This window comes from Emys orbicularis, chromosome 9, assembly GCF_028017835.1.
Source record: "Emys orbicularis isolate rEmyOrb1 chromosome 9, rEmyOrb1.hap1, whole genome shotgun sequence".
Lineage (NCBI taxonomy): Eukaryota > Metazoa > Chordata > Testudines > Emydidae > Emys > Emys orbicularis.
The window spans coordinates 6,754,334-6,772,509 of record NC_088691.1 but is presented as its reverse complement, the minus strand read 5'-3'; the positions used below and the strand labels follow the sequence as shown (position 1 = coordinate 6,772,509).

The 18,176-nt window shown below is 46.7% G+C and overlaps 1 protein-coding gene across 1 annotated transcript in view; it reads left to right on the top strand.

Moving 5' to 3' along the window:
• Positions 1-18,176, top strand: part of MCF2 (MCF.2 cell line derived transforming sequence) — an 88,485-nt gene that overhangs the window by 34,447 nt on the left and 35,862 nt on the right. Inside the window, exons 5-11 of the mRNA XM_065410524.1 lie at positions 2,203-2,322; positions 5,292-5,408; positions 7,474-7,623; positions 13,599-13,723; positions 14,278-14,392; positions 15,383-15,502; positions 17,693-17,884. Coding sequence (XP_065266596.1) covers positions 2,203-2,322; positions 5,292-5,408; positions 7,474-7,623; positions 13,599-13,723; positions 14,278-14,392; positions 15,383-15,502; positions 17,693-17,884 — 939 coding nt within the window. The remainder of the gene's footprint in view (positions 1-2,202; positions 2,323-5,291; positions 5,409-7,473; positions 7,624-13,598; positions 13,724-14,277; positions 14,393-15,382; positions 15,503-17,692; positions 17,885-18,176) is intronic.

Genomic DNA, 18,176 nt, shown 5'->3' with positions numbered 1-18,176 from the left:
TTTGGAGTGTTGCAGACTTTCAAGTTGGAGATTTCCCGCTCTGCCAGTTAACACTACTCTTGGCAAAAGGAAAATGAGGCTTGTTCTTTGTTTCTGACCTTTTGAGGACGGTTGCATTCCTTGTCAGCAAACTGTCTGAACTTAACACACAATGGGGTGAGATAAATTTGGTCTCTGGTTCTGTAACTGTACTTAAATCCTTCTAAACTTGGCATGTCAGGTTCACTCCCGCCGAGGATTGCATTGAGATGCTCAGATGAAACCACCAGGCTTTGCTTGGGTCAATGAAAACCTCCTGGGAGATACTGGTGTCTTGACATTATCAAAATGTGAAGTTGAAGACCTCCCCTCTCCCAGAAAACCCACCTCTCTCCAGACCTACCTTGTCTAGGGTGGGAGCTTAGTGGTTGGCAACACCCATCTGGTTGAGGGTGGTGCTTTGCATGGGAATGAGCTTCTTCCCAGACCTTCCCCCTACCAGTTTTTCTGCCTTATTATCTATCCCGGGGTCGGCAACGTTCGGCACGCGGCTCGCCAGGGTGCTTACCCTGGCGGGCCGGGCCAGTTTATTTACCTGCTGATGCGGCAGGTTCGGCCGATCGCGGCCCCCACTCGCCGCGGTTCGCCGTCCCGGGCCAATGGGGGCGGCGAGAAGTGGCGCAGGCGAGGGATGTGCTTGCTGCGGGCTTCCCGCCGCCCCCATTGGCCAGGGACGGCAAACCGCGGCCAGTGGGGGCCGCGATCGGCCGAACCTGCCGCGTCAGCAGGTAAATAAACTGGCCCGGCCTGCCAGGGTAAGCACCCTGGCGAGCCGCGTGCCGAACGTTGCCGACCACTGATCTATCCCTTTCCTAATGGTTCCTAACATTCTGGTAGCTTTTTTTGACTGCCGCTCCGCATTGAGTGGATATTTTTGGAGAATTATCCATGATGACGCCAGGCTCTGTTTCTTGAGTAGTAACAAGAAATTAGCTGTTACTATATTAGTAGTAACAGCTAATATAGACCCCATGATATTGTATGTATAGTTGGGATTATGTTTTCCAATAGGCGTTACTTTGCACTTATCAACATTGAATTTTATCTGCCATTTTGTTGCCCAGTCAGCCAGTTCTGTGAGATCCCTTTGTAACTCTTTGCAATCTGTTTTGGACTTAACTGTCTCGAGTAATTTTGTATCATGTGCAAACTTTGCCACAGTGTAATTTGTGGGTGTCAAGTCTCAACTGTAAATTATGGCTTCTTTGAACAGTACATAATTGGATGTTTATGGAACCAAAGCATAGATTTGTGTGTTTTGTGTGCATAGATATACAGACACTTGTATTCTCCTTCACCAGAGTGTAGATTCTTATGTGAAAGTCATCTTTCTCCCCCCCCAGTTGTACACATTTTCCCCTTGAAAAATGGGCCAGTGAATATTTTATAGTAGGGTTTTTTTTATTGCCCCTCAGTGAAAACTTCATTTAATGTAGATTTAACAGGTAGTATCAGGACTCTTCTATCATTTATAATCATGTAAATAAAATGGTAATTTACGCTCGATAAAGGATTCACATGTTTATGCTGACAAGTTAACATGTGCCTTTGATACTTTTAAAGTTCTCAAGAGACAGTAAGAAAACTTATATATGAGATAATATATGGAGATAGTTTGGCACAGTTGGATTTTAGAGAAATATCATAAATCTTAATTAACTGGGTTCCTTCTGTCATTTACTTATCTGTGATTTCAAGTTATTTTTCTTGGCTCCATTGAAATATTCAATGTTCTTTTCAGTGAATCATATACAACTCTCTACTGCTGTGTTTGAAATACGGAAATGAGGTTGAATATTTGTGCCACAAATTAAACATTGCCAATAATTACCAAGGACAAGCAGGTTAATTTCGATACACTTATGAGGAATACATACAAGTACATTACATAATGAATCACTGAGCTAAATTACAGCTACTTCACAGCTATGACTCATTTCTTGGTAGAACACTTTCTGGAATGTTTCAAATCCAGCATTTTCATCTGCCAAAGAGCAACAGTTAAAGTAAGGAGGGATGTGTGAATCATGGAGGAGCACAAAGAAATAGTAAGAATCGCTTGAAAAGTAGGCTTTGAATTTTGATCCACTTTTGCAATTGGGTCTTGTCTGAATTTTCACCAGTTGAATGCCCATGTTGATCATCTGCCATGTTTTCTTGCAGGACTCCTTCCCAGGGAACCTGCAGTTAGTGATGGTTCTACGTCCCACTGGGTTTTTCCAGCGCACTTTCACCGACATTGGATTTCGCTTCAGTCAGGAGGATTTTCTACTCAAATTACCGGTATGAGTATATCAGCTGTGCATTATGCTCATGTCCTCCTAAATACTGATTTGGTTCCATGCTGCTGTGTCAGGGCCGTGTCCTCATTCAATGCCTGGTCATGAAAAATAAATGGGGCTTTTCTTTTAACGATGCAGTATTTCAAACAATTGTAGCTTTTCCGAAGCGCTGGGTTTTCCTGCGGTATGGTATTGTGAAAAGTGCATATGGATACGGTTTTTCCTTTGGAAGAGAATTTGGTCAGTGTTTGAAGGTGCTGGATTGACAGCCCGTTCGTGTAAAGTTTGCTATCTGCAGAAGTAGTATTGTCCTGGGCAGTGGCAGGACAGACTGAACTATGTGACTGCCCCATATGCCTCCCCCGTGAGCAGGGGGGGCGAAAAGGTAGCTCCTTCTTTAATAACCGTTTAACATTTAGCATGTGTGAAGAGACTTCCAACGCAAGTACCACGGTTGATGCCAAATCCGTCACGTTAATCTCAGTGTAAAAATGCTGTTGATATCAGCGCCCTGTTTTTATTTATTTTCAAAATAGTTTGTATTCTCAATGGGATACGTTTTAGAGAGGCTCAACAATCTCCCTCTACACTGCTGGCCTGTCTCCCCAGCCTAGGAAGGCTTGACACCATGTGCAGAGGCTGCTTCAGGCCCTATTCTCAGGGCCTCAGCTTTATTTCTTCCACATAAAACTAGTACAGCATATCAGTTGTTCCTTCCCCCTAACCCACGGTCTTCTGCTGGAGACAATCTATTTCCTACAGGTTTCCACTCTATGCCTGAGAGTCCTCCACAGACTCTGTGCTTTTCCCTCCAGGAGCCAACCTAACTCCCTCTCCTGCCACAGGGTCTCTCACAAGGGCCGCCTTGCTCCCTGTGGCCCTCTACCCCAACTGAGCCACTTGCTGGCTTTGATCCCAAGCTGATCAGCCTCAGCTGGGAGGTAGCTGGGACCAGCTCTGCTTAAAGGGCCAGCCACCCTGTGTCACACCCTATCAGTGAAATCACGGGACATTTGGGGACCAGGACCTATGGAGAGTGGTTAAAAGAAGAAATGCATTAATAGAACTTGAGTCTGAAAGACTTCGTTGTAACCCCCTCCCCAATAATATGTGAATTATTGCTCTATTATTTTTGCTTAAAAATCAGATTTTTCAGTTTTTGCACGGAATGTACATTTTTCACTCAATTCTGTTTTCAACAACAAAACAAAACAAAACAAAACAAACAGCCCCCCTCCGCTCCGAAAGAATCCAAACACCCTCCTGCAAAAACCAAAACCCTGCAGCATCTTTGAAAATTCAAAATTCACTCAGGAAAAAGTTCAGTGTTTGCATCAGAACAGGTAAAAATGCATAGTTCGCATATTTCTGTGTGAAACTGGCCAAATACGGCTGTGCAATGCCCCGTCGGAATGTTGAATTTTTTTCCACATGAAATGTAACCCTCTCCTCTCCCCACCAATCGCATCACTGCTGTTTACATATCTTGCCATTTTGTCCATGAATTGGATCAATTGGATCCATGTGGGTGACTCCCCGCATTCGTGATCTGTGTGGTACTTCACTGGGGTGTTGCTGGGGTTTACCTGGATGGATCCTATTGCAGCATCTCAGGGCCTTTGTAAGTATGCAGTTCCTCTTTAGGCCCTGACCTTATGAAGACTCACACGTGTGCTCAGCTGAACACTGCATGATTACTTCCATTGACTTCTATGAGACTGCTCACCGGCAGGGCCAGCTCCAGGGTTTTGGCCGCCCCAAGCAGCCAAACAAAACAAACAAACAAACAAAAAAGCCGCGATCGCGATCTGCGGCGGCAATTCGGCGGGAGGTCCTTCGCTCCGAGCAGGAGTGAGGGACCGTCCGCCGAATTGCCGCCGAACAGTTGGACGTGCCGCCCCTCTCCAAAGTGCCCGCCCCAAGCACCTGCTTGGTAAGCTGGTGCCTGGAGCTGGCCCTGCTCACTGGGCACAGAATGAAATCTGTGCAAGAGTTTTTGCAGGGCTTCTACCTTATTCTGTGTTTTTCAGCACCTATGGGGCCCCGATTCAGACTGGGGCTTGTATGTGCTACTGAAAGAGAAATAACTAGAAGACACAGATTATCTGGAGTTCAGAGTTCTCTTGTAACTGAATAGTCTAGGAAAAATCCTAATATCCAAAAGTCTGTTCAGATAAATGAAATCTAATCACTTCTACCTGCCCAAGCAGCTTCTGATCTGCACACAGGAAATCTGGGTGTGTTACTAATTTGTCCATCCAACTGAGACTGAAAATGGAGAATATTCTTTCCCTTAAATGTCAATGAAAGGCAGAAGAAATGGCCTACTTGCCATCCAGCCTCCTGCTTTGCAAAGTCCTCTGGCTTCACCCGCTCAGCACTGCACTTTGGATGGCTGGCAGCTGACTAGTTATGTCTGGCTCAGAAAAAGTTGGGTCAACTCATTTTAAGTGAACAAAAGTGAATATCTATATATTATAAAATAAGTGTACGAGTTGTATAGCCTGTAATCGATGAATACAAATTTGACCTCAGATACGTGTAAAATGAAGGTGTGTCATAAAGAAATAATTGGTGCAAAAGCCAATTTTGTAAATACGGTAGAGTCTTGGTTTTAAGAATACCAATCTAACGAATGACAAGTTAGCTGAACCATTTTCTCCTGACACAAAAATAAAGGAGCACATAATGAAAGTACTGTCAGTGAAGAACAAATCAACATCCCTTCACATTCTGATGCCTGGAAATCGCTTTGCAGTGGTTTGAAAGATGAGAAGAAATTTGGTGCAGTGTACAACACTGCAACTTATGCACCGTACTTACTGTGATATTGAGATGTTCAATTTTATAAAACTCTTCTATCCCCAATTAGTTTGTAAAATAGAGATTAGTACATGTTGCAGGCGTGATTTGCAAGTTAATTGTGAAGAAGCTGCGATAAATCAATTCATGATGTTTCTTTGTTCCTAGGTGGTGATGCTGAGCTCGGTCAGTGATTTGTTGATGTATATTGATGAGAAGCAGTTAACCCCGGAGTTCGGGGGCACCTTGGAGTACCGTCATAGCGAATGGGTTATCTTCAGAACTGTACGTAGCGCTGCTTATGTAGTGTTACTCTGCATAAAGCGTAGCTCAAGCAGGGCCCGATTCTACAAAGTGCTGAGAGCTGCCACCCCCACTAAACCCTGCCTGGGAGGTGATGAACACCCTCGAGTCCCTAGTTAGCACCTTGCAAGATCAAGACCTTTGTGTAGCTCAAGTTATTGGCAGTGTTGAAAGGGATCTGAAAGAAGGGGGACTGTCTGTCATCCCCTTCTCCCAGGCCAGCAGGCTCCTCTCTGCCCCTTCCCAGTGAGGGACAGGAGCAGAGGAGCCGTCCTGTTGCTCAGAGGAGGGGAGAGGAGGGAGCCAGACCTGCCTTGAACTGCTGGGTTCTTTCTGCTCCCTGCTCCCCTCCTGTGTGAATGGCATCAGCTTCTGAGGGGCGGGGGTCAGAGTTCCGCAGTGGCTCTGATTGGCTGCTCTTGCCTCAGTGGTATTCAAGTGAGGAAAGCAGCCAATCAGAGAGGTTGGCGCCCCTCAGGCGATAGAACAAACACGCGCCCCTCAGCGACCCAGCTGGCTTCTTAAGTTGTTATTTCCCAGGTACATGACCCGGTGCACTTTAAGCATTGCTTATTGACTAGGCTTTTCAAAGGAGTCCCAGGGAGTTAGTTGCCCATCTCCTATAGGAATTCAGCACCTAACTTCCTTAGGCCCCTCATCGCTTTAAGACCATTTAAAAATTCATCTCCTTTTGTCCCATTGGTTTAAAATGACAAATACACCTCTACCCCGATATCCTTGGGAGCCAAAAAATCTTACCGCGTTATATCGAACTTGCTTTAATCCGCCGGAGCGCGCAGCCCTGCCCCCCCCCCCCCCGGAGCGCTGCTTTACCGTGTTATATCCGAATTCATGTTATATCGGGTCGCGTTATATCGGGGTAAAGGTGTATCGTGTGTTTTTCTTTGCATGTGGAGTAACGTAATTGAATAACGGCGTTTGTTCCTTGCACATGCTACTCTTTCCTATTGCCAGGTTTCTATGACTCTGGCCTCCAGGCTTTCTCTGAGCTATATTCTGCCATCAATTTCTATGCAACACCCTTTGATTTCAATGGACTTCACTTTCTGTTCAGAGAGCAATGGTAGGCTGTTCTGCTAATTATTATCCAGACAGCTCAAAACACTAATGAAAACTGCATCGAATTATTGCTTAAGGCTATAATCGTGGAATGAGCGCCACAAGGCAGACCTCTGTATCTGCATGGAGCTCATTGCTGGATCGGGGCCACAAGCATCTCTTTCAAGTTCTGAACCTGGCATTAAGAATTACCGAGAGCATGTTATAAACACCTTTTTGCTTAACAATGTAATACACTGAACGTAATTTAAAAAACGAGGCTGAGAAAAGGTTGAGAAAACTGGGGGGGAAATGAAAACACGTTGAACGTTTCTGCTTGTTATGGCATTCACAAGGGCGATTCAGCTTAGATTCATTGGATGGCTTAAAGTAGCAGTTCTCAAACTGTGGGTCGGGATCCCAACGTGGATCGCGACCCCATTTTAATGGGGTCACCAGGGCCGGCTTAGACTTGCTGGGGCTCAGGGCCCAAGCCAAAGCCCAAGGGATTCAGCCCTGAGCGCGAGGCTCAGGTTACAGGCTCCTTGGCTGGGACTGAACCATTGGGCTTTGGTTTTGACCCCTTTCCCATCGAGGTGGTGGGACGTGGGCAGGCTCAGGCTTCGGTCCCCCCTCCTGGGGTCATGTAGTAATTTTTGTTGTCAGACGGGTCAGAGTGCAATGAAGCTTGAGAAACCCTGGCTTAAATCTTACTCTTGTACAAGGATTAAAATACATTAACTTCCCAGCTACTTTGAAGCTAATGGCAAAACTCCCATTGACTCTAATACCAGCAGGGTTTGAGCTGGGGTTTTCAAATGAGCTTTAAGGAGTTAATTGCCCAACTCCCCTTGAATTTCAATGGGTTGGGTGTGCCTAACTCCCTTAGGCTCATCTGAAAATCTCAGCATTGGCCCTTAGTGCATTTTTTGATGAGCTTTTAGAATATCCTGACTACTGAGCTGATGAAATAATTGTCTTCCACCAGGCTATCGAGAGTTTTGCACTAACAGTGAAGGAAATTGCACAGATGTTACAATCTTTTGGCACAGAGCTGGCAGAAACAGAGCTACCAGATGACATGTATTCAATTGAGCGCATCCTGGCTTTGCGCACAGAAAAGTATTGTCAGCTCAAGGTATGCTACTCAGAAACTCAGCTCTATGTTAAGTCAGTGTCCTACTGCAGGTAGGACTTCTGTGATTTGATTGACTCTTTGCTCTCTCTCTCTCTCTCTCTCTCTCTCCCTCCCTCCCTCTTCCCCCATATGCATGTGTTTCTATTATGACAGTTAAAATAAAATATACCTATTTCTGTATGTTATATCTATATTTGCCTTTCACCCATTCAAACAACTGTCATGCCAACATCCAGGAAACTGTCTCTGCTGCTAGTTGCTTATTTGATAGCCAGGCAGCTGTCAGAGCTCGAGAAACAAAGCAATTCTTGCCCATTCTTGAATGTGCATCACGTTCTTCTCCTACAACGTGTCTTCCAGGGAAGAACTATGAAAAGCTTTGTCAACTCCAAATGCATTGCTTCCCTCATGGATCTGCTTGTTAGGACCCACATCTGGCATATGCAGAGTGAGCAGAACGCCAATCTCCCACTAACATCAATGGAAGTTTTGCACATATAAAGAGAGCAGAAAAGTGTGGTAGATTTGAAGGATAATTTTGCCCCAAAGCTCCATACGTCTTATGAATGTGGTTGCTTATTCACAGATACTATGGGGCAAATTCTCTTCTCCCAGTGACTTCAGGAAGGGTCCATTGGTTTGAGAGGAGGCAGTGAATGCATTGGTGTAAATCTATTGAGAGAATACACTATGTATTTTGTTACCCATGATGTGAGCTTTATCTTAATGTGAGCCCCTTTGTTTTATATAAATCAAATGGGAGTGCGGAGCCGGTGCTCGGGGCAGGGGCAGCGCGTGGAGCCCCGTGGCCCCTCCCCCGGCCTAGGAGCCAGACCTGCTGGCCGCTTTCAGGGTGCAGTACAGTGCCAGGACAGGTAGGGACTAGCCTGCCTTAGCCCCACAGCACCGCCGACCGGACTCTTAATGGCCCAGTTGGCAGTGCTGACCGGAGCCACCAGGGTCCCTTTTCGACCGTGTCTTTGGGTCAAAAACTGGACTCCTGGTCACCCTACCGTCAAACAACTGTGTCCCCTCAGCTCTCCAGCCTGAGATGCCTTTTACACTGCTTTGCTCGTAAACAGCCACCCCTCTAGGCTTTGCCCACACCCAGCCTATAATGTGTAACCTGCTCCCAGCTATACATTATTGAGTGCCACTAGCTCTTCCCTCCACTGCCGCAATGGAACATTCTTTAAACTTCTTCCATTCTTCCTCCCCAGACTTAGTTGTCATTGGCAAAGCACGAAAGCCTTCCTTTACTTTTTGGCAGAACTCTTCTTTTCTTGTTTCTTTAATATTTAAAGATATATTTTACTTATTTGAGATTATGATTAAAATATTAGATTCTTAAACATGGATTTTTGGTACAGCAGCTGCCAACCAAGCTGTTGTTTTTGATACTGCTGCATATGTGAGAGATTAGACTGGGTATAGTTCTGAAATCCTTCAGTTCAGAGATTCGGAGGCCAGAAGGGACCACTGTGATCATCTAGCCTGACCTCCTGTATAACACAGGCCAGAGAACATGCTCAAAAGAATTCCTAGAACAGATCTTTTAGAAAAATATCCAATCTTGATATAAAACTTGTTGATGGAGAATCCACCATGACCCATGGTAAGTTGTTCTAATGGTTATTTACTCTCACCATTAAAATTTGTGCTTGAAGAGTAATTGGCCAAGTGCTCCTGTGGATTTGAACACACAACCTACCTCTAACACTGGAGGTAGAAGCCTCAGACCAATGCCAACAACCTGCCTGTTAGATTGCTCATGCATTCAGTGGGGCTACTAATACATAGTCTAGGATGAGGTCCTGTATTTGCACTAGAGTGTAATGGGTTAATCCAATAAAGTTTGTATATTTTTTATATATAACATGCTATTTCATTCCTATGGCATTGTCTTTATAGAAAGCTCCCAATTAGAAATACACACAATGACAACCAAAATGTGCTCTGTGTATGTATACATAGGTGCATATAAATATATACAGCATAGGAAAATATTGCGGTATTTTTAGAAACTATGCCAGCTATGCATTGTTGTTCATGTTTGATTTAACCTTTGTGCTTAGGAACAAATCCTTAGACAATGAAGAAAGTGTCAGTTACAAATGTGCTAGTAAATACAGACATGTCAGTGATGCCTGCTTTTTTTTGTGGTGAAATCAAAAATACCATGAGTTTTCGTTTGCATTTAAAATATTGAGCTGTTCCTTTAGATTAATCATTCAGTAGAAATCACCTGTTGTTTATTTTTAAATGTCTCATTCATTAGTTTAAAAGGCTGTTGAGTTTTTGAACAAAATGTAGCCTAGTTGTGTGTGTGTTTTCAAGAACATGAAAGATTAAGCTAGATAAGAAATTGTGCACAGATTGCAGTAATAATGATACAAGATTCTTGTATTGCTGCCATGGCAACTGAAAGATTGGGGCAGGAGATTTCTGAATACATAAGAACTATCACATACATTTGTGCATTTGTGTAGCTGTGATACTGAACAGAAGCCAGTTGTAAAGGTAATGAGAAAAAGACAAGCTAATTAAGCAGACTAAGAAATTAACCCCTTTGATATACTGAAAGGGGAAAAATCATATTTAACACCTGTTCAGTTGCTTTTGATGCTTAGGTTACAGCATCTTCCCGTGTAATGGAATTGTCTGAAACAAAAGGAGACTTTAGGTCTCTGGAGAGCTAAACATGAGAGGGTAAAGTAGCAGCCATCTCTTGCCTAAAACATACTGCGTAATTCCTCTTCCCTTCTGTGTTTCCTGGATTACTGAAGTATCAAACATGGTCAGAACTTTTGTCCTAGGTCACATCAATCAAGAGCCAATTGTGATACTTACACATTCCAACAGTTTGCACTTCATGTGTTCTGATTGGCTGTTTGGTCCAACCCTCCACCTGCCCCTCCCTCATGGTCTCTTCAGCTCAATATCACTCCACACCTGCCCCTCTTACCCTCTGGTGCCTTGGCCTGGCCCCTCACCCTCCTTCCCTACCCTTTTCTTTCCATTTAGCTGATTCCCTCCTAAGTAACCCTTCCCCTTCCCCTCAGCCCCTCTGGAAAAAAAAGTGTAACTACCATGACATTTGCCACTCTCACAGTGTTCACCCTGCTTGTGTGTTTTACCGCTTCCCCTACCGGTGATGCCTACTCTATTTAAATTGTAAGCTCCTTGAGGCAGGGACCCTCTGGCACACTGTCTCTGTACAGCGCCTAGCACAATGGGGTTCTGGTCCTTGACTGGAGCCCCTAGGCAATACAATAATATAAATAGTAAGTGTGGAAGAAAGCATGGGGTACATAATCAAATCTGTTATGTTCTTTTAACATAGTAAGGCCAGTGAAATGCACAGAATCAAATGATGGATCTGCCCCCACCCTCCGTAAATAAACCAGTCCCTTGAGATACTTTAACTTGCTGGCTATGTATACGCTAATCCGGCCAGGCATACTTCTGAAGGAAGGGTGAGACTAACTGCTTTTTAATCTCCTCCCTCCCTCCCATGATGCTCCTGCTGCTCCTTCCTATAGAAAGAAGAAATATCCAGGAGCACCACACGCAACTGTGTGCTGGGTGCGGTGTGCAACGGCACTGTACTCATGCCCCGGGCCTTCCCACTAATCAACAAACACAGCCACATGGGTTGGCCTGACAGTACCAGGTGGGACTTTGCATTGCCCTGGCAAGGAGGCAAGACGGGGGCCAGTCACAGCCGTGAAAGGCTCTTTCTTGGACAAGACTTGGCCTTCAGAGGGAAGTCGCCTGTTGCGATATTCCCAACCAAATGCCTTTGGTGGAATAATTGGGTCATAGCTAGAAGGGCAGAAGGTAAATGGGCCTGGTGCATAACTCTACTGTGGCAGAACCTTGTGCGCTCGTAGTTACTGGGCCTAGTGATTTAAAACTTTACCCTGGAAGCTTTTTGAGGCAGGGACTAGCTTGCCCTTTGTGTACGTACAGCCCCTAGAGCAATGAAGCCCCAGTGTCAGGGTGGGAGTATGTCCATGCTACGAATGCTGCAGTGACACATCAACCGAGCTGTGTCGACGGTGGGGGTTAGAGTGACCTAACTACCCCGCACAGGGCATGAAGGTTTTCACGGCGTCGCGCGACGTCGCTAGGTCGTCTACCTAAGTTCTAGGGTCGGTGGTGCCACTCTAGACGTGGGTATCATTTTAAGAGGAAAGGGAGGGAGGAATCTCCTCCAAACCTCTAACTTGGATGGAAAACCCTGTTCTTTCTTCCCTTCCCCCACCCCCAATTTCAGCCCCTCCGTGGAGGAGAGGGATGCAGCAGGATGGTGGGGAGAAGGTAGCCGTCTGAGTTCATTGCTTAGTGCAGCTTGGCACTCTTTCCTTGCCTCTGCCAGTTGGGGCTGCTCTGTTGGGGAGACCAGAGGCTGATTTCTGGAGCTGCAGCCCCCATCCTGCCTGTCCCGCAACAGGCTCTGTATGCAGAGCAGGGGGGTTGGCAGGCAGACAAGCCCTGGCCCCTGTCCACCTTCATTTCCCCCCACACTCCCCATGGAGCTGAGGGGAAGGAGGAATCAACCAGGGGGCAGCCTTCGGAGGACACAAGATGGAAGAGGGGGTCCCTGGGGCGGGGAATTGTGGGGAGTGACTGGCTGAGGGGAGCGGTGTGGTGATAGACCTAGACTTGAATGGCTCAGTCTTGGCTGTGTGGAGATGCAAGCTCAGGGATGGGTCTTGGGAGAGGGAAAGATGAGGGTTTTGGGGGGGAGGAAAGGGTATTAGTGGGGGGGAGGAAAGGGATTTGAGGGATCTGGTGGGAGAGGGAGTGAAGCTGGTATCTGGGGAAGTGCCAGTGAGCGAATGATTGAGGAGCGTGAGGTACTGAGACCCGTATTGGTAGCAGGGCATAGGAAGAAGGAGGCACTTGCATTGCCGGGGGATGAGGAGAGTTTGTAGCAGTAGGAGGGTCTGTATCCCCCTCAACTTTGCTGGCAACATTACTCCACCGGTCAGAGAAGTAAAATGGAGTAATATTGATAAATCGGAGAAACCCACTGCAATGCACGCTCATGCCACACATAAAGGAGTTGCCAGCAGTGCGTGCTGGGTGAGAGCCCCTTAGCTCTGGGATGTACTGCTCCCCACTTGGTCTGCTGGAGCCCACCCGTTGTTAACAGGATAGCTTACCCTGCAATGCTGAGAGTCCCTTTTATTTCAGACTAGTGTGTCCACATGGGCAGTTATACCAACATAGCTATAGCCGTTTAATTATCCCTCTGGAGTTCTGCCAGACAGTTTCCCCATGTTGACTAGCCCATCTTCCGGTTTCTCTTTTGCTTCCTGAGATGCGTCATTCAGCCCAGTTCAACACCCACAGCAGTTTTTCTACTCTCTTAGCATCACCAACCCTGCTCCAAACTGTCGCTTGCCATGGGAAAATAAACAAAGAAAACACTTGCTCTGGGGCTGAACCTGATGTAGAGTGAATTTTTTCCGCTGAAACTCAACTGCCAATTTTTTAGTTTGACTCCACTTCCAATGAGTTTATAATGAAAACGCTGGCAAACCTTTGGTTGTAGAGACTCTGGCGCATGCGGTCATACGATCGCAGTCTCAGGATCAGTGCACAATCAGCACATAGTGGGTGGACGTTTTTTCTTCCTGTGATATTGACCTTGACTGAAAAATGCAACATACTAACTGGAGCAATATTAATTCAGCACACCAGCTGTTTATACCTAGTCTATCTAATATCTTGCTCTATATAATCTTTATTAACCACTATATAATAACACTTCTATCGTGCTTTCCCATCCAACACTCTTAAAGCATTACTCCCCTGTGAGGTAGGTATAGTAGGTGCTAACATCCCCATTTTACAGATGGGGACACGGAGACCCAGAGAAATGAATTGACTTGCGCAAGCAGATCACTGTGGAGCCTGACAGTGTCTGAAAATAAACTAACCAGTAGTGTCCTACATTTGTGCAGGGAGATATTACAATAGTAACAAAAGAAGGAAACGTGCTGTTAAGTAGTTTAGAAGAGCCCGATGCCAACGAACGTAGTCCGAAACAACACCGCGACAGACCTGGAGACTGGGAAACTGTGAATCGGTGAGTGCAACATGCTACTTGTTTGATTTGGAATGGGAACTCGCAAGATAGTCAGACTAAAATAAGACTTTAAATGTATTAAGCCATGCGTGTACTTTCCATGGCAGCCGTGGTCAATACAGGGAAAGATACAATGATACCGTCATGGGTTCTGTTCCTATCTGTACCACTGACTTGCTTTTGCAAGTGATATAACCTTGCTGTGATTCTGTTTCCCCATCGTAAAATGGGAGGATGGGGCTTAGCACCCTCAGTGGCAAGTCCCTTAGACAGCATAAATTAGAAAGATAAAATAGAAGCAGTTTTATACCTACCTCACATGGCTATTATCAGCCTTACTGATGTTTGTAAGGTTCTTTTGAGATCTGCACGCAGTCATTTAGATTCACATCTAATGAGTTATCATCAGAGATGGGCCCTGAACTGAAAGCCCAGATTCAAAACGCCACAAAGTAGAGTGGACTCTGGGTCAGAACTTTGCCGTGTGGTCCCATCTCCCATAGTCCTGTATTGCCCAACTCTTTTTTGTCTCGTCCTTTTTCATTCTTGTTCAGGTTACTCGCTCAGTTGCATGAGATGGAAACTGCTTTTGATGGCTTCTGGGAAAAACATCAACTAAAAATGGAGCAGTATTTACAACTGTGGAAGTTTGAGCAAAGTTTTCAAGAGGTATGCGGAGACTGATCCTTCCCCCCGCACAAATGGGAGTCCTGAAAAGAGATTTCAGGCACTATACTATTGTCCTGTCAGGCACAACCATGGTTGCTGCCTTCCATTCAGAATAAATGGAAAGAAGCCATTGTAATCAGGCGGCTGAAACAATGACAGTAGCACCCAAAACAACAGGCACATGGCAATGCTGAGTAGAAGCTGAATCCTGTAACCCAAGGGTTTTAAAATGCAGGGGCTGGGGCTTTGATTGGTAGAACATTTGTGTGTGTGTGTGTGTGCGTGCTTGCAAGCACCAGAGAGAGAGAGACAAGACAAGCTGAAGTAAGACAGACTGGGAGAGAGCCTGGACAAGCACAGAACCCAGAAGAAGCCAGAGAAGGGGCTTCTGGGTCCTGTGCTGGCTAAAGAGGACTGGGGCTGTAAGCAAAGAAAATATCTCCTTTCGGCTTTAGTTCCTCCTGCATTCGGAGAAGTAGGATTTTGTACATCCCTTGTAAATAAACAAGACAGAAAATACCAGACTCTGGTCAATTCGGTCTCCAAACCGGAACACTCTCAGAGCTCCAAACTTTGCCGCTTGAAGCAAAAAGGGATGATAGTGTATAATACCTAGGCCACACCCCTGAGCGACCTAATCTCCTGTGTAGCTAGTGCTATGTTGGCAAGAGAGCTTCTCCCACTGACACAGCTACCGCCTCTTGGAGAGGTGGATTAATTATGCCAATGGGAGAAGCTCCCCCATTGGTGCTGGAGCGTCTTCGCTTGGTGCAGCTGTGCCGATTCAGCATCTTAGGTGTAGACCTGCCATTAGATAGACTTAACTGATGATTTCCAGGCTTTGGGATGATTTTTTTAACTCTAACGTTCTTGCAGTTTGAGATGTCTCACTTGGCAACCTTAACTATAACGGGATGAGCTTTTTGGCTTGAGACTAATTTTGTGCTTATAACTTGTATCCTTTTGCAATTGTCATCTTCTTATTTTTAGCTCCAGAGTGCCATTGAATTTTTAATGGGCCAGCAAGCAGAACTGCCTGACACTGGAGATAGTGTGGCTGAAGTGAAACAAAGGCTTAAAGACTTGGGTAATTTAGATGGAATGGCTCAGGTGAGATAATCTTTCAGATGCTAGGTGTACCAATGAAACATTATAGGCGCTTTCTGAGAGTGCCAGAACTACCTCTCTGAAATGGCCTGACTTTCTTGTAACTCATCAGTAGGTGGCTACAAGCAGGTGTTGATTTCACGAGTCTTTCACCTCTGTGGAACTTCATTCAGAGCACATTGAAAACCCTAGGGCAATGAATTTGGTTCTCCTAGACAAAAAAAATAAATAAAAAAAATCACTGAACCATCACTAAATCCAGCACAGATAAGTCTGTCCATAGAGAAGACCAGGGGGCCGCAGATCTGGGGGAAGAGTTATTTATTTAATAAATGCCATTATTTGGTAACCTGTGTTCCATAGGTGCTCACTTACCAGTGAAGAGGCAAGACAAGTCCCCGGCTTGAAGTGTTGGCAATCTAAGTGGGCAACATATAGGTGAAGAGTAGGAGATGTGACAAAAAGGAGAGGGATCGGAGTGGTGAAGTTTTCTGGGAGTCTTGCTGATTGCATGCTTTTTGTATAGCGATATATAATGTGTGTGATAGGCATGCATGGCTACATACATATATGTAGGGTGGGATTTTCAAAGGCGTGTAAGAGAAGTGGGTTCCTAACTCTCGGTTAATATGACTGTGTGGCAGGGCCGCCCAGAGGATTCAGGGGGCCTGGGGCAAAGCAATTTCGGGGGCCCCTTCCATAAAAAAAGTTGCAATACTATAGTAACATGTATTTGGAAATGTAAAAAATAACCAGTGAAATACATTCAAAAATTAATTTTTAATAATTTGAAAATACACGAAATACATTATTTAAAAATATTAAATGCTTTAATGGTATGTATACATTTGCAATTACATAATGGGCTGTTGCTGGGTGATGGTTGGTGCCAATGGGCTGTCGCTGCCTAGGGGCGGTGCTACTGTTGCCCAGGGCTGGGTGGGGAGCTGGGCTCTGGGTCGGGGGGTACCCGGCTCAGAGGGGCTGGGCTTGGAGATGGGGGTCAGGGCTGTGGGGGGATGGGGTTGGGGGGGTGCCTGGCTCAGAGGGGTTGGGCTCGGAGCTGGGGGTCAGGGCGGCGGGGGATGGGGTTGGGGGGTGCCCGGCTCAGAGGGGCTGGGCTCGGAGCTGGGGTCAGGCCTGGGGGGGGGAGGGGATGGGGTCGGGGGATGTCTGGTTCAGAGCAGCTGGGCTCAGAGCTCGGGGTCAGGCCAGTGGGGGGATGGGGTCGCGGGTGCCCAGCTCGGAGGGGCTGGGCTCGGAGCTGGGGATTGGGGGGTGGCCGGCTCAGAGGGGCTGGGCTCGGAGCTGGGGGCCGAGGGGTGCCCAGCTCAGAGGGGCTTACCATGCCACCTCCCCCCTCTCCCAGAGCCTCAGCGAGCCACGTCCAGGAGTTTCTGCTGCTCGGCCCGCCGGAGCTCGCAGCCCCGCCCCCTTACCACGTGGCTCCGAGCGGGAGGACCTCAGGCCCCGCCCGAGCCACGCCGCTGCAGCGCTGACCAGGGCCGCTCCTGGACGCGGCGCGCTAAGGTGCTGGGGGATGGGGGAATGCGGAGGCGGAGGGAAGCCTCCGACATTCTCGTGTGGGGCCCGGGGCCTGGGGCAAATTCCCCCATTTCCGCCCCCCCCCCCCTCCCGGGAGGCCCTGCTGTGTGGAAAGGCCTAGGGCTTGTGGGCCATTTGAAAGAAGGGATGTTCTTAAGCTGAAGCTTGAAGGAATAAAATGAGACATGGCAGACAGGGAATGTTGGGGAAGGGGTCCCTGGGTAGAGCCCACATGGGAGACGGCAGAACAGTCGCATTGGCATAGCTGCCAAGCTTGACGACGAACAAGGTGGTTAATTCTTCCTCCACATTATCATCCAGAGAACAAGCCAAAGCTGGCTATTAACCACTTTTGAGGGCAGTATTTCTCGTAGGCCAGCCAGGTTGTGGTGGTGATTGTTGCTTTTCCTTTTGAATGGTACCAACACATTAAAAGCAGCCCATCCCCGGTTGCGGGTGCCCTGTTTTCAGAGGTGGATGCTGCATGCTGAACCTCTTTTACCCATTTCAAATGGTATGGATTTGGTAGGTGAAATCAGATGAAATTGTTAGGTACAAGTTATTACTGAGAAATGTTTCCATGTTTCATCTTGATGGCATGATCCAAACAAGCGTGTAATCCCCTCCATTGCTTTGTCTTTACGAAAGGACCTGGTAGGGAAAGCACAGGTGGTGATATTACATGGGCACCAGCTAGCAGCAAATCATCATTATGCGCTCAGCTTAGTCTGTCAGCAGTGCAATGAGCTGCGGCACCATTCTGACGTCCTGTCGGAGGAGATCAAGAGGAAGCACGTACGACTCCGGATGACCTTAGATCTGCACACCCGCCTGCAGCAGGTAACAGTCAGAACTATGATGCACCGGGAAGTGGCTGTTTAACCTCTCTGGGTGGATCTCCTGCAGACCGGACATCCTGGCTACAAGTATCCTGCATGCAATGCACATCTTGTGGTGGCGACACTCTGCTTCTGTAGCCCACACTGGGACAGCGCGCCTCTTTGTCCTCCTCTAGTGGCTGTGTCACACAAGGCGTTAACACATCTGCTACCATGGTTAGCTCAGGCAGATGAGGCCTATGATTTTAGGGTTGAAGGTCCCAGGTTCATGCCCTGTGGTACACCCAAGTGGG